The sequence below is a fragment of the Lampris incognitus genome, chromosome 18, assembly GCF_029633865.1.
Source record: "Lampris incognitus isolate fLamInc1 chromosome 18, fLamInc1.hap2, whole genome shotgun sequence".
NCBI lineage: Eukaryota > Metazoa > Chordata > Actinopteri > Lampriformes > Lampridae > Lampris > Lampris incognitus.
The window spans coordinates 10,658,773-10,674,060 of record NC_079228.1 but is presented as its reverse complement, the minus strand read 5'-3'; the positions used below and the strand labels follow the sequence as shown (position 1 = coordinate 10,674,060).

The window sequence follows — 15,288 nt, the reverse complement described above, 5'->3', positions numbered from 1 at the left end:
TTTTGCCACAAGAGGACACTGTTACATAACCTCTCACGAACAGGAACAACTTTTGGATCCGTGGAAACATAAAATCCAGGGGGAAAATCGGTTTAAAAAGCTGGGTATTTTTCGGTGAAAATCGATAAAAACCGAAAATGCTGAGCCTTGATCTTAGGTAACCCATACAGACTAGGTGTAGCTTCCCCTGGGTATAATCTGTGGTCCTGTTCCAACAGCTTCAGACTACTTCCTGGATTATTGAGCATGCATCCAGAATACGCACAATTTTTTTTTTTTGGTTTGATACTATTATAAATCTTAACAAGAGGTAAAATATGCTTGCAGAGCATACAACTGTTTCACAGATGCTCACAAATGTAAACGTGTTAGTAATAATCATCGTTTTAATCTTGCGATATGCTATAGGTAGTAAGGAAATCATTAAAGCAGTGCAAATGGGCCCCCGGTGAACGCTTGTTATTGGCGTTTGATGACACATCCCAATGAACTTGTAGAAGGCGGACCATCTGTCTGCTTGAAAAACAACACTGAGCCACTGCTCCCCAGTCTAAATGGAAATGCTGAAATACATCTGTGTCACAGTCTGGCCAGACTCCCTGAAACAGACCGGCGCTGGGCTGTTCGCCCAAGGGCCCGTTAGAATTTTTTTTTTTAAAAGTTAATAAAAAATAACAATTTCCCATTGATTACCACTCCATTGGCTCTCAAGACATGTTATTTTCTGAAGCATTCATGTTCAAATGTTCCCATTGAGCATCAAAATGATCACAACGCCAGCACAAAGACCCGTATCGACAAGCCCTTCCCAGTAGAAACTCAAAGCAACGTTTGTACATAATGGTTCCACCAAACGATGTTGGCAACAAAAAATTTACAATTTAAAAGAATTTGGCCATTCATTATGCTTCCCATATTTAAAACTGGCAGTTTTAGAAATACATCATTACTGAATATGTGCAGTAAAACTAAAAAATATGTCAAACTATGCAGAACCTACAATACAGTTAATGCAGCAACACCCTGTTGAACACTAGCAAGATTTAACAAATAACTTCAGCACAAGGCTTGCGAAAAAAGTTTACATAATGGTGCAAAGGGGGGCGTCCGGGTAGTGTAGTGGTCTATTGCCTACCAACACGGGGCTCGCTGGTTCGAATCCCCGTGTTGCCTCCGGCTTGGTCGGGCGTCCCTACAGACACAATTGGCCGTGTCTGCGGGTGGGAAGCCAGATGTGGGAATGTGTCCTGGTCGCTGCACTAGCGCCTCCTCTGGTTGGTCGGGGGCACCTGTTCAGGGGGGAGGGGAAACTGGAGGGAATGGCGTGATCCTCCCACGTGCTACGTCCCCCTGGTGAAACTCCTCACTGTCAGGTGAAAAGAAGCAGCTGGCGACTCCACATGTATGGGAGGAGGCATGTGGTAGTCTGCAGCCCTCCCCGGATCGGCAGAGGGGGTGGAGCAGCGACCAAGACGGCTCGGAAGAGTGGCATAACTGGTCAGACCAAATTGGGGAGAAAAAAAAGGGTAAAAATACACAAAACTAAAAAATTTGACTGTAGCAGTCTAATTAAGAATTAGTTTAAAAAAAAAGATAAAAATGAGTGTATTTTTATGAGCATTTTTATGAATGTATTTTTTATTTATTTGTTCTTTTTGGGGGGGGGTTGGAGACATGTTAGGAAGTGGGGAGGATAAGACGATTTATTTCATATGTTGATTCCGTGACTTGTAAAATGCTAAATCCAATAAAGTTTAAAAAAAATCCAAAAAAGAAATAATAATAATAATAATAATAATGATAACATAATAATAATGATATTAATAATAATAATAATAATAATAATGATAATGTTGCAAAGAGTCTGCTCAATTTCAGAGAAGAAAAAAAAAGATACTGAATATATTTTCTGAAATGTGAAAACAGGAATGAAATTAGATCTGCATTCAAATCCGAAACCCAACAAGACACAGCAAGATCACCGAGGTGGTCTCGGGCTATACTGGCCATGGCACAACTACCTGCGTGTCTCGAGGTGGTCTCGGGCTATACTGGCCATGGCACAACTACCTGCGTGTCTCATGACTCGAGGTGGTCTCGGGCTATACTGGCCATGGCACAACTACCTGTGTGTCTCGTGACTCGAGGTGGTCTCGGGCTATACTGACTATGGCACAACTACCTGCGTGTCTTGAGGTGGTCTCGGGCTATACTGTCTATGGCACAACTACCTGCGTGTCTCATGACTCGAGGTGGTCTCGGGCTATACTGGCTATGGCACAACTATCTGCGTGTCTCATGACTCGAAGTGGTCTCGGGCTATACTGGCTATGGCACAACTATCTGCGTGTCTTGAGGTGGTCTCAGGCTATACTGTCTATGGCACAACTATCTGCATGTCTCATGACTCGAGGTGGTCTCGGGCTATACTTGCTATGGCACAACTACCTGCATGTCTCGTGACTCGAGGTGGTCTCGGGCTATACTAGCTATGGCACAACTACCTGCGTGTCTCGTGACTCGAGGTGGTCTCGGGCTATACTGTCCATGGCACAACTACCTGCGTGTCTCGTGACTCAAGGTGGTCTCGGGCTATACTGGGTATGGCACAACTATCTGCATGTCTCATGACTCGAGGTGGTCTCGGGCTATACTAGCTATGGCACAACTACCTGCATGTCTCATGACTCGAGGTGGTCTCGGGCTATACTGTCCATGGCACAACTACCTGCGTGTCTCGTGACTCAAGGTGGTCTCGGGCTATACTGGGTATGGCACAACTACCTGCGTGTCTCATGGCTCGAGGTGGTCTCGGGCTATACTGGCCATAGCACAGCTACCTGCGTGTCTTGAGGTGGTCTCAGGCGTTACTGTCCATGGCACAGCTACCTGCGTGTCTCATGGCTCGAGGTGGTCTCGGGCTGAACTGGCCATAGCACAGCTACCTGCGTGTCTTGAGGTGGTCTCAGGCGTTACTGTCCATGGCACAGCTACCTGCGTGAGGTGAGATAATGCAGTCAGGTATGGGCGGCCATGCCTACATGTGACCACTGGAATGGATGTCTGTTCACTGTTATATGCCACGCTATGACCTGCTTACTGTGGGCCACAGGATACAGTAAAGGAGTTAGGCAGAGCTGCAACGTCATTAGCTGGCAGCGTGCTCTCCAGGCGTAAGGGGCTGAGGTAATACGACGTGATTGAGAATTTAACCTCCAGCGCCTGCACCCAAAATCCAATATGAGCATGCTTTTGAAATGGACAACATACGTCAACTGGTTCAGGGACGCAGTTTAAGGAATGCTAATAAACACATACAGAGCACTTGCAGATCGACACGTTGAACTTTCCCCAGAGCAGCAGAAACAAGCCAGTAGTGTGCATTGTGATTGTCTCAGCACAGACAAGCGGTCAAACTGATCCAAACTTGCCCTGGCACAAAGAGATGTGAGCATTAGCTTCAAAGAGCTGGAGGTGGGGCCACCGCTGTTCGGTGCCACTGACTCGGCATCAGCAACACGTCTCTGAACCGAACATGAGCCGAAACCCACCCTTCGGACACGACGTCCCGCAACGCTGCATGGACACCTCCTCTCGGCTTAGACTACAGCACGCAGATAAATTTTAGTTTGACTGATGAAGCTTGGGGCGAAGCGGTGGCGCAGTGGTTAGCACGTTCACCTCGCAGCAGGAAGATCCTGGGTTCGAGCACCGGGGTAGTCCAATCTTTGGGGGGGCGTCCAGGGTCATCCACTGTGTGGAGTTTGCATGTTCTCCCCGTGTCTGCGTGGGTTTCCTCCGGGTGCTCCGGTTTCCTCCCACAGTCCAAAGACATGTAGGTCAGGTGAATCGGCCGTACTAAATTGTCCCTAGGTCTGAATGAGTGTGTGTGTGTGTGTGTGTGTATGCCCTGTGTGATGGTCTGACGGCCTGTCCAGGGTGTCTCCCCGCCTGCCGCCCAATGACTGCTGGGATAGGCTCCCCAGCATCGCCGCGACCCTGAGAGCAGGATAAGCAGTTCGGATAATGGATGGATAGATGGACGGTGAAGCCGGGTCTGGAGTCATATTAAAAACTGAACTAGGTGCACCCATACATGACAAAACCAACTTTAATCATCATGAGACGTTCAACTGGGAAAGCAATAACTTGCTATTGCACAGCCTTGAGCCGGCTGCTGCTCCTTCCACTCTGAGTGATGAATATTTCTTTGTGAGGAAATGGCATTTATTAGGGAGGACGTTTTAAGTCAAAGTTGGGCTGGTTGAGATTATTGGTCTTGTTTACAAGAACATAATGACATGGATGAAGAGGGGGGCATCATGGTGGTTTGGGGGACACAACAGCATAAAAAACAAATTGTAGATCTAACTGAGAGCCCTCTTCCACGGAAAGGGTTAATCCATTTTAGGTTGGCCTTTTTTCCTCCCGAGTCATTTGTCTGCGTACACCTCCGTCAATCTGCACCTCTGAGCAGTGGCGCCCCCAGACATTTTTCATAGGGGGGGCCAAATGGGGCTACTGAAAATCTTGGGGTGGCCCACCAAAACCAAAAGCCGTGACTGAATTTCGGGAATTCTATGATGCTGTTGTAGTATACTGTATAGGCTAGTAGAAAACTGTCAATATGAGAGTTTAGAAAAATATACATTATTGATTTAAATGAACAGCACCTAATGTAAGATATCAGATAGAAGCATATTCTGCATATGCGACTCGTGGCTGGGGGGGCCAGCGGGGGGGTCAGGGATAGTATCAGCGTGGCCGTGGCCACCCCTGGCCACCCCTTGGGGGCGCCACTGCCTCTGAGGACAGATCGATTACAAAAAGTAATTAGGTGTCTACTACTACTACTACTACTTTCGGCTGCTCCCGTTAGGGGGCGCCACAGCGGATCATGCGTTTCCATCTCTTCCTGTCCTCTGCATCTTCCTCTGTCACACCAGCCACCTGCATGTCCTCCCTCACCACATCCATAAACCTCCTCTTTGGCCTTCCTCTTCTCCTCTTCCCTGGCAGCTCCATATTCAGCATCCTTCTCCCAGTATACCCAGCATCTCTCCTCCACACATGTCCAAACCATCTCCATCTTGCCTCTCTTGCTTTGTCTCCAAACCGTCCAACCTGAGCTGTCCCTCTAATATACTTGTTCCTAATCCTGTCCTTCTTCGTCACTCCCAGTGAAAATCTTAGCATCTTCAACTCTGCCACCTCCAGCTCCACCTCCTGTCTTTTCGTCAGTGCCACTGTCTCCAAACCATACAACATAGCTGGTCTCACAACCAATAAACCAATAAAGTGATTAGGTGTAAGAGACATTACTCCAACTTTTTCTAACCTCAGCCTGAAAAAAATACATTTGACATTCCAGCCACTGAGGTAACAGAGGATGATACTGATTTGAATGCAAAACAGAATGGTTCGGTTTCCATAAAAATATGTAGATGAGCACCCCCCCCCCTTTTCTCCCCAATTGTACCTGTCCAATTACCCCACTCTTCTGAGCGATCCCGGTCACTGCTCCAACAATCATTTTATCTTCTTTCAAATTTATCAAGTAACATTAGCTTCATTTTGTTTTGTTTTTTTGGGCCCCCCCCCCCTTTTTCTCCCCAGTTGTACTTGGCCAATTACCCCACTCATCCGAGCCGTCCCAGTCGCTGCTCCACCCCTTCTGCCGAGCCGGGGAGGGCTGCAGACTACCACATGCCTCCTCCGATACGCGTGGAGTCGCCAGCCGTTTCTTTTCACCTGACAGTGAGTTTCACCAGGGGGACGTAGCATGTGGGAGGATGACGCTATACCCCCAGTTACCCCCCCCACCCGAACAGGCGTCCCGACCGACCAGAGGAGGCGCTACAGCAGCAACCAGGACACATACCCAAATCCAGCTTCCCACCCACAGACACTTTGTGCCAATTGTGTCTGTAGGGACGCCCGACCAAGCCGGAAGTAACAAGGGGATCTGAACCGGCGATCTCCGTGTTGGTAGACAATGGAATAGACTGCTACGCCACCCGGACGCCCCTAAATAACATCGGTTACCTTAATTCTCCATCATCTAACAGATGGAGTCAGTGAGGGAGAAGTGAGTGAATGTATATTTAGACTTACCACGCCCTTAGACAAGTCCACCATTTAGAATTTGGTCATTTTGTCTCCTCCTTGTTTTTTTTTAAACTATTATAGCAATTATAGATATAGTGAAATTCGCTATTGAAACTGTACAATTATTCTTATTCTGTGTCCTGGTCGCTGCTCTAGCGCCTCCTCTGTTCGGTCAGGGCGCCTGTTCGAGGGGGAACTGGGGGGAATGGCGTGATCTTCTCACGCGCTACGTCCCCCTGGTGAAACTCCTCACTGCCAGGTGAAAAGAAGTGGCTGGCAACTCCACATGTATGGGAGGAGGCATGTGGTAGTCTGCAGCCCTTCAAAAAATAAAAATAAAAAATAAAAAAAAAACACCAAAAAAACCCCACTTTGAATCACCTTTGTGAATAAAATTAGCTATACAAGTAAACTTGCCTTGCCTAAAATCAGATCAGAACTACTTGATTAATCCCCGAGGGGGAACTGGGTCCTATTAGACACCCACGCTCTAATAAAGAAAAAATAACAACACACAAGATCATCCATCCATTATCCAAGCCGCTTATCCTGCTCTCAGGGTCGCGAGGATGCTGAAGCCTATCCCAGCAGTCACTGGGCAGCAGGCGAGGAGACACCCTGGACAGGCCCACACACACACACACACACACACACACACACACACACACACACACCTCCCCCTTAGGGTCAGTTTAGTATGGCTGATCCACCTGACCTACATGTCTTTGGACTGTGGGAGGAAACCGGAGCCCCCGGAGGAAACCCACGCAGACACGGGGAGAACATGCAAACTCCACACAGAGGACCACCCGGGACGACCCCCCAAGGTTGGACTACCCCGGGGCTCGAACCCAGGACCTTTTTGCTGTGAGGCGACTGCGCTAACTACTGCGCCACCGTGCCGCCCTAGACACAAGATAACAAGAAAATAGAAATAAATAGAAACAGAACATAAAATAAGAAACAGAAATAAGAATAAAACACACAAACATAGTATATGTGCACCGTGCTCCAGCATATAACATCCTATCCGTAAAATATAAAAATACAAAAAGCTTCGCAACCAAATCCCTAGCCCTGTTCTGAAGGAAAGTGTGTTTTTCAGCCTCGGTCACACTTGAAGCACAGTTCCTTGGAGTACTTCTCAGATAGGTGACAATTTCAAGCAAATATCTCAAAGACCACAACCAGGAACCCTTCATGCTGACGCTGTTGTCACTGGGCAACTTTTCATTTCTAGAATCTATAAAGAGCATGTTTAAATCATAGAGAATACCTCTACATGACAGACAGGTAGTCTGTACTGTATACTGCCTACCATGGCCCCCTCCCAGAGCTGGTGCTGGATCGGCTGAGGGAGCCTGGTCTGCTGGGTCCTGTGGGCCCAAGGACCACGGCCCTGCCTGGAGCTGCACCCGAGGAGGAAACACCGCGGGCGGTCTGACAGGACGCGGAAGCGGGGCAGGCTAAGCTAACTGCTAGCCCATGCAGACCGGCAGTTCCGACAGTCATCCTGGCTGGCGTTCGCTCCCCTGGACAGTGATTTTTTTTTTGTTGTCGTTTAGTTTAAATGTTTGCGTTAGTTTGGATATGTGTGTTCTTGTAGTTTGGATGTGTGCTTTTGTCTTTGTGTTGCACTGCCGTGGGCTGGGGGGAAACGACATTTTATTTCACTTCATGTGCACAAGTGCATGAAATGAAATGACAAAGTGGTTCTGGTTCTGATGCAGTACACTGAAGCGGACACACAGCAGTCCTGTGACTGGGATCGGTCTCGTGGCAAAAGCCTTTTCTTGTCACTACTGTCATACAATAATTGTTTTGAGCATAAGGCACAGAAACAAGCACCGGGTTCTCGGAGTTTGTGTGGTTTCTCGTCTCCACCCGTCTCCTCTGACCGCGTCCGTCTCCATTTGTTTTTTGCTCCTCTCTCAACCAAACATGTCTCTTCCTCTGCTTCTCCTCAGCAGCTCAACTTTTAAGCACTTTAGAGGATTCAGGTTGATCTAAAACATTGCAAAGCATCTGTAAGTGCCAGGGCTGTCCCGAATGCTATTTTTTGGGCTCCGGAGCTTCCGTCGTGATCCATAGTGACTATTCAGAGGGGGGTGCATGACATTTTTCCGACGAGGAAATCACAAATCACTCAGAAATAGTTATTATTTTTACGAAATACCAACACAGTAAAGTGTCAAAAATAAATGAACAAACTGCAATAAATAGAACAAGGTAGCATATTTCTATCACAGCAGCACAGCTGAGGTCTTCAGCATTTTGTCTTTGCTTCAACAGCCAAGGTGAACTGACGCCGGACATCACTGCCGAGACGGAGGGATGTCTGGCGCCAACCTGAGAGGGTATATAGTTCCACATTTTAACAGGGCAATTAAAAAGGATAAATATAGTACAAGAATGGGCATCCGGGTAGCGTAGCAGTCTATTCTGTTGCCTACCAACACACGGATCGCCGGTTTGAATCCCCGTGTTATCTCCGGCTTGGTCAGGCATCACTACAGACATAATTGGCTGTGTCTGCGGGTGGGAAGCCGAATGTGGGTATGTGTCCTCCTCCAAGTGCCTCCTCTGGTTGGTCAGGGCGCCTATTTTGGGGGGGGGGGGTAACTGGGGGAAATAGCCTGATCCTTCCACACGCTATTCCCCCTGGTGAAACTCCTCACTGTCAGGTGAAAAGAAGCAGCTGGCGACTCCACATGTATCGGAGGAGGCATGTGGTAGTCTGCAGCCCTCCCCGGATCGGCGGAGGGGTTGGAGCAGCGACCGAGACGGCTCAGAAGAGTGGGGTAATTGGATGGGTACAATTGGGGCGAAAAGGAGGGGGGGGGGAACTATATATAGTACAAGAATGTCCTGACAAAATCTATTTTTGCAGTTCACCTTTACTAATAGCCTACATTTAGCAAAAAAAAAAAAAAAAGATAATAATAATAATATCCAAATCCCAAAATATAAAACTGAATATCTACTATCTATCCATCCATCCATTATTCAAACTGCTTATCCTTACTCAGGGTCGTGGGGATGCTGGAGCCTATCCTAGTAGTCACTGGGGGGCAGGTGGGGAGACACCCTGGACAGGCCGCCAGACCATCACAGGGCCCCAGACCACCTACCCAGTAAACGAATATGCGGATAGCCGAATATTTGGGTCCAGCTCTAATAAGTGCTGGATTGATCTTGGGACAAAGTGTTGTAATCATAACAGGATAAACACAGCTGCACTAGTAACATTAATGATGTCTAATTTAGAGCTGGACCCGAATATTCGGCTATCCGGATATTCGTTCATTGGGTATGTATTCAGTTTTAAATTTTTGGATTCAGATATTCAGGGGTTTTTTGATTTTGTTTTTTTTTAGTTTTTTTTTTTACTAACTATAGCCTCTCAAAGGTGAACTAAAAAAAAACATTTTGTCAACACATTCTTGTAGCATATTTATATTTTTTTAATTGCACTGTTAAAATGTGGAAATATATACCGTCTCAGCTGTGGCGCCTGACATCCCTTCCACGCCCAGCAGTGACGTAACGCTTCAGTTCACCTTGGCCGTTAAAGGGGAGACAAAATGCCGAAGACCTCAGCTGTGCTGCTGTTACTATAATGCCGCCAAAACAGGAAATGCATGTGGAGTTGGTGTTGCTGTTGTGAGAATGAAAATGCTTCAGCAGCAGAAGTTGTCATCCTAACCCTTTATGCTCCAAAACCTGCCGACCACTTTATCACTTTTGGCGTGAGCTGGAGAACTGCTGGAGAACTTAAGTTCTGTAAACAGGTCTCCACTTTTTATCCATCCAGCCATTATCCAAACCGCTTATCCTGCTCCCAGGGTCGCGGGGATGCTGGAGCCTATCCCAGCAGTTATTACGCAGCAGGTGGGACATACCATGGACAGGCCACCAAGCCATCACAGCCATAGGTGGCAAATCCATGTCCAGAAAGTAAAAATCCTAACCATGTATTTGCTCAACCCATGTATTACACCAGTTGATTCTAGTCAACACCACTCTTCCATCAGGTAGGGGGAACTAGTTGATGAAATCAGCTGATTTAGTGCGCGGGTGGATCAAATGCATGGTCAGGACTTTTACTTTGTGGACATGGATTTGCCATCTCTGCTCCACACAGAGGACAACCTCCAAGGCTGGACTACCCCGGGGCTCCAACCCCGGACCTTCTTGCTATGCGGCGACCATGCTAACCACTGTGCCACCGTGCCGGTTTCATTTCCACAAATCTGTCGAGTCTCTAATATATTTGTGTTTACCAAGATGAATGACGGGAACAATGAAGAGCAAGGGGTCTGCTGTAGAAAGCAACAAAGCAACAAACAAATCACTTCAGGACTAATTTAGCATGGCCATCTCACAGACACATGACGAACCAGTGTAGGACATCTAATGGTTTTCCTTTATTGCTTTTCCGTATGCTAAATTAGCCGAATATGTTTAGCACTTACCAACACGTATCAAGCGAGTGAAACATGCATGTCACATTTTTTAAATACAAAGTACCGCCTCATTTGCATTCAAATTTGTTTTATTGCATAAATCAAAATGTTCTCCGTGGAAATTTGCCAAGACACTGCTTGATAAATGGGGCCCTAAAGTTAGCAGGGCTGCACGATATCGGAAAAAACTCCCATTGCGGTATTTTTTTTCCTCTGCAATATATACGTATATATATATATATGAAAACATAAAGGAATTTTCACTGGATGATTAGAATAGCTCTATTTTGAAAGAATTTTTGGGGGGTTTTTACCCCATTTTTCTCCCCAGTTGTACCTGGCCAATTACCCCACTCTTCCGAGCCGTCCCGGTCGCTGCTCCATCCCCTCTGCCGATCCGGGGAGGGCTGCAAGACTACCACATGCCTCCTCCCATACATGTGGAGTCGCCAGCTGCTTCATTTCACCTGACAGTAAGGAGTTTCGCCAGGGGGTTAGGGGAGAAGAGCGCGGGGGAGGATCACATTACCCCCTCCATCCTGAAGAGGTGCCCTGACTGACCAGAGGAGGCGCTAGTGCAGCGACCAGGACACATAACCACATCCGCCTTCCCACCCGCAGACATGGCCAATAGTGTCTCTAGGGACACCCGACCAAGCCGGAGGTAACACGGGGATTCGAACCAGCGATCCCCATGCTGGTAGGCAACAGAATAGACCGCTACACTAACCGGATGCCTACTTCGAAAGAATTAATCATTCTAGAATGACTGGGGTGATTTTGTAGGGGAGTTGTTGGGGAATGTGAAAAGTGTGCGGTGCCTTTTTTTGCCATAACATGAGGTCAGAGGAGGAAGTGGGGCCAGACAAACGAAGCAGAGCGACGGCAGAGAATAGTGATGTGCAGACCAACTCCGACATCATCTGAATCCGCAAGTACGCATCATCCACCCACCACCCCAAAAAATTATGTTGTCCGATTTAGAGGCCGGCACCCGATCACACATTTCCATTATTTCTCAGTGGGATATATGCAAGCGTGATATGGTAACGTATCACAACATGTTTGAAGTAACAATTTTGTGACTATCATACCTGCATACAGCGCTTCGCAGCTGCTGCAGATGACCGACCAAGCCAGAGGTAAAGTGGGGATTTGAACCAGTGATCCCCATGTTGATAGGCAATTGAATAGACAACCATGCCACCCGGACGCCCAGAAGCAAATGTTTTATTCACCCCTTGGCACGTATAGAATGGAAGTGAACGGGAGGCGAATAATCACCAATGTTAATTTCGCGCATGTGTGACCATCGGCTAAGGTAAATGGATGCCGCAATTGGTGCAATAGAAGTCTAGTCTGCTAATTCGTACCTGACAAAAAAAAAAAAAAAGCTTAAAATATGTTCACATTTTAGAGAATGCACTTAATATTTTCCTCATTAATTATGTATTATTTCACCTACCAGAAACCCATCCACTAGAAATTTGGAATGGTAATTTTCATGACTGGGCCCGTCCGACCCACGGATTAACTACGGGGCCTGAAGACATAACTACGATCCGCACATGGCCAAGAAGAAGACGAACACGTCGATGTGTCATTTTCCAAACGGAGCGAGAAATGGCGACATTCCGAGCATTAAATCAGAGTAAATCCCGTTCTATCAGATAAAGCGGAGTAAATCATGTTATATCAGACAGACTTCTCTTCCAAATTACTCATGGAAAACGAGAACCCTACAAGTTTTCCCTTGTATCAAGCGGCAAAAAGTTGTAGCATGAGGTGTTCGAGTTAATTAGCCAAGGGCTAGCGAGTCTAGTCTTCCATAGTCATTACACTACCCCCCTCCTTCAGGAAGTGCGTCCCCGCGCTTCGGCATATGCCATAATTAATCTGGTTATACCGCTGTATCTTCCTTTGGTTTCTGTAATCTATTACTTTGGTCTGACTAAAACGGGTGATTGATTATACCGGTATCATGGTCTGCCTATAGGGGGGGGGCGTATAGCCTGCTTCTCATCCATTACAACAGCGTGTACAGTCTTTGTCGGTGAATTTATATTTCCCCCCTTTTTCAGGGGTGCAACACTCACCGATCTTCTTGCAGCGCTCCTCTCCTCTGCTGTGCATGATGATGGGCGAGTAAATGAAGGGGCTGGCGGTGGACATGCTCTGCCCCTGCATGCCTTTCACTTTGTGGGGGCGCAGACTGACGGGCAGGTTGAGCAGCTTCACCGATCTGTTTCGATGCGAGATGGAGGGGGGGGGGCATTAGGAGAAACAGCAAAGAAAGCCGTTACTTAATTCCACGTTTCTACATCCACACAGGGAAAATGAGCTACACCACCAGCGTGGAGCTCAGCACGTCACCGAACACAACATAAGTCCCCGTGGAGAGCGTCTCCACTTTATTTATTTTTTTTGAGATCTCACTATATGTGCTTGCCACCGTGGCGCTCTGAGGTGAGAGTGGATCAAGTGGTCCATTTATCACCTTCGGGACGCCGTGGCTTCTCACCCAGTTAACAATCACGCTCAGCAGCAGCGGGTGGCGGTTAAGATTTCCTCTGGCAATGTCACACAGGGTAGGGTAATGGGCTCCACGAAACCTCTCTCACATCGACTGACGAGCGCTCTCGCTCTCTCTCACACAACCACACACACACACACACACACTAAGCAACAGGGGAGAAGGCTGTTTGGAATGCGAGCCCTGCCACAAATCCTGTGTCCTACAGGCTTCCCTCTCTACGACCTCTTTGGACTGGAAACTAAATGATAAAAGAAACGGTCACATGGTCAAGGAGTATTCTGGCTTGGTTTGAGACACAGGTTGTGAGTGTGAGGTGTGGTTGTATATTAAGACCTTTGTCATGTTCTTATGGTATATGATGATATTCACAGAGAACAGGAAGAGGTGGAGACGGATGATCCGCTGTGGTGACCCCCTAACGGGGGGAAAGTGGTACTATCCATCCATTCATCCATTATCCAAGCCGCTCATCCGAATTCGGATCGCGGGGATGCTGGAGCCTATCCCAGCAGTCATTGGGCAGCAGACGGGGAGACACACCTGGACAGGCCGCCAGGCCATCACAGGGCCCACACATTCGCACCGAGGGACAATTTAGTACGGCCAATTCACCTGGACTGTGGAAGAAAACTGGAGCCCCCGCAGGAAACCCATGCAGACACGGAGAGAACATGCAAACTCCAAACAGAGGACCACCCGGGACGACCCCCAGGGTTGGACTACCCCAGGGCTCGAACCCAGAACTTTCTTGCTGTGAGGCGACCGCACTAACCACTGCACCACCGTGCCGCCCGTAGTAGTAATAGTAGTAGTATTAATCATCAAAATACATCTTACAGGATTGACAGTCAGTTGGTCAATTAATGATATTATAATTAGGGGTGCAATCATTTCATTCATTATTGTAATTACAGAAAAAGAAGAATTCTTTAAATGGTAAATTGACTGCATTTTAATAGAACTTTTCTAGCTGCAACAGCCACTCAAAGTGCTTTACCATTAATTAATGCCCCACATTCACCCCCCACACCCCCCCCCCCACACACACACACACATTCACCGACAGCGGCGTTAACCATGCAAGGTAACCTCATCCACAGCAGTTTGGGGTCAGGCGTCTTGCTAAGGGACACCTCGACATTTTTGCCAGGAGGCGCCAAGGATCGAACCCGCGACCCTCCAGTTACCAGACAACCCTGCTCTACCTCCTCAACTGCTGCCACCCCTAACTCAGTCATACATGCCTCACCTCTACATAATACAAATCCTGGTATTTCCTGTGGAAGAGATGGGAGCTTGGTGAGTCGGTGTCAAACAGTAATGTTGGATCAGCTTCGTTTGGATGCTTGGGCCAATGTGAAACAGGAGACAGCGGATGAATACCTCAGCAGTGTGTCCAGACTTACCGCACGATGGGGAGCTTGGTGAATGGCACGGGAGGGAGCTTCACCCCATCAGGAAGAGTGATGAACTCCATCCCACCCGGACACTTGGAGGTGTAGTTCTCCAGACTCTGGGTGACCTCTTTTTTCTCTGTGTACCGTTGGAATAACAGTGCATTGTGGGAAGAGGGCACAAGAGCACACGGTAAGGCTGTGTGATTAATTAAGCCCGAACAAGATGTGGTTAAAAGGTCAAATAACAGCAGTCATGGCTGAACAAAGCTCACCCTTCTCAAATTATCTGAGCGCCATCTTTAATCTGAAGGATCATTACTGGTGTGTCATATCAATTTACCACATGCTGATTATCTCCCACTTGGAGATAATAGAGATGTCTCGCCACAGTCAGCTCCAATGACCCCAGGCTTCAAGTAAATAATAATAATAATAATAATAATACATTGAATTTATATCGCCTTGCAGGAAACCCAAGGACACTGCACAGTAGCATGTATAGAACAACAAGAAACAGTGATAATAAATAAAATAAACAATAACACAAACATTAAAAGGATTAGTTATGAATAGTAAGAAAACTGGGTGGTGTAGCAGTCTATCCCATTGCCTACCAACATGGGGATCGCCGGATCGAATCCCCATGTTACCTCGGGCTTGGTCAGGCGTCCCTACAGACACAATTGGCCGTGTCTGCGGGTGGGAAGCCAGATATGGGTATGTGTCCTGGTCGCTGCACTAGCGCCTCCTCTGGTCGGTCGGAGTACCTGTTCAAGGCGGA

The 15,288-nt window shown here is 47.5% G+C and overlaps 1 protein-coding gene across 1 annotated transcript in view; it reads right to left on the bottom strand.

Annotated features, from left to right (window-relative positions):
* Window positions 1-15,288, bottom strand: part of trappc9 (trafficking protein particle complex subunit 9) — a 217,845-nt gene that overhangs the window by 160,910 nt on the left and 41,647 nt on the right. Inside the window, exons 9-10 of the mRNA XM_056298382.1 lie at window positions 14,517-14,643; window positions 12,671-12,816 (exon numbers count right to left, since the gene is read on the bottom strand). Coding sequence (XP_056154357.1) covers window positions 12,671-12,816; window positions 14,517-14,643 — 273 coding nt within the window. The remainder of the gene's footprint in view (window positions 1-12,670; window positions 12,817-14,516; window positions 14,644-15,288) is intronic.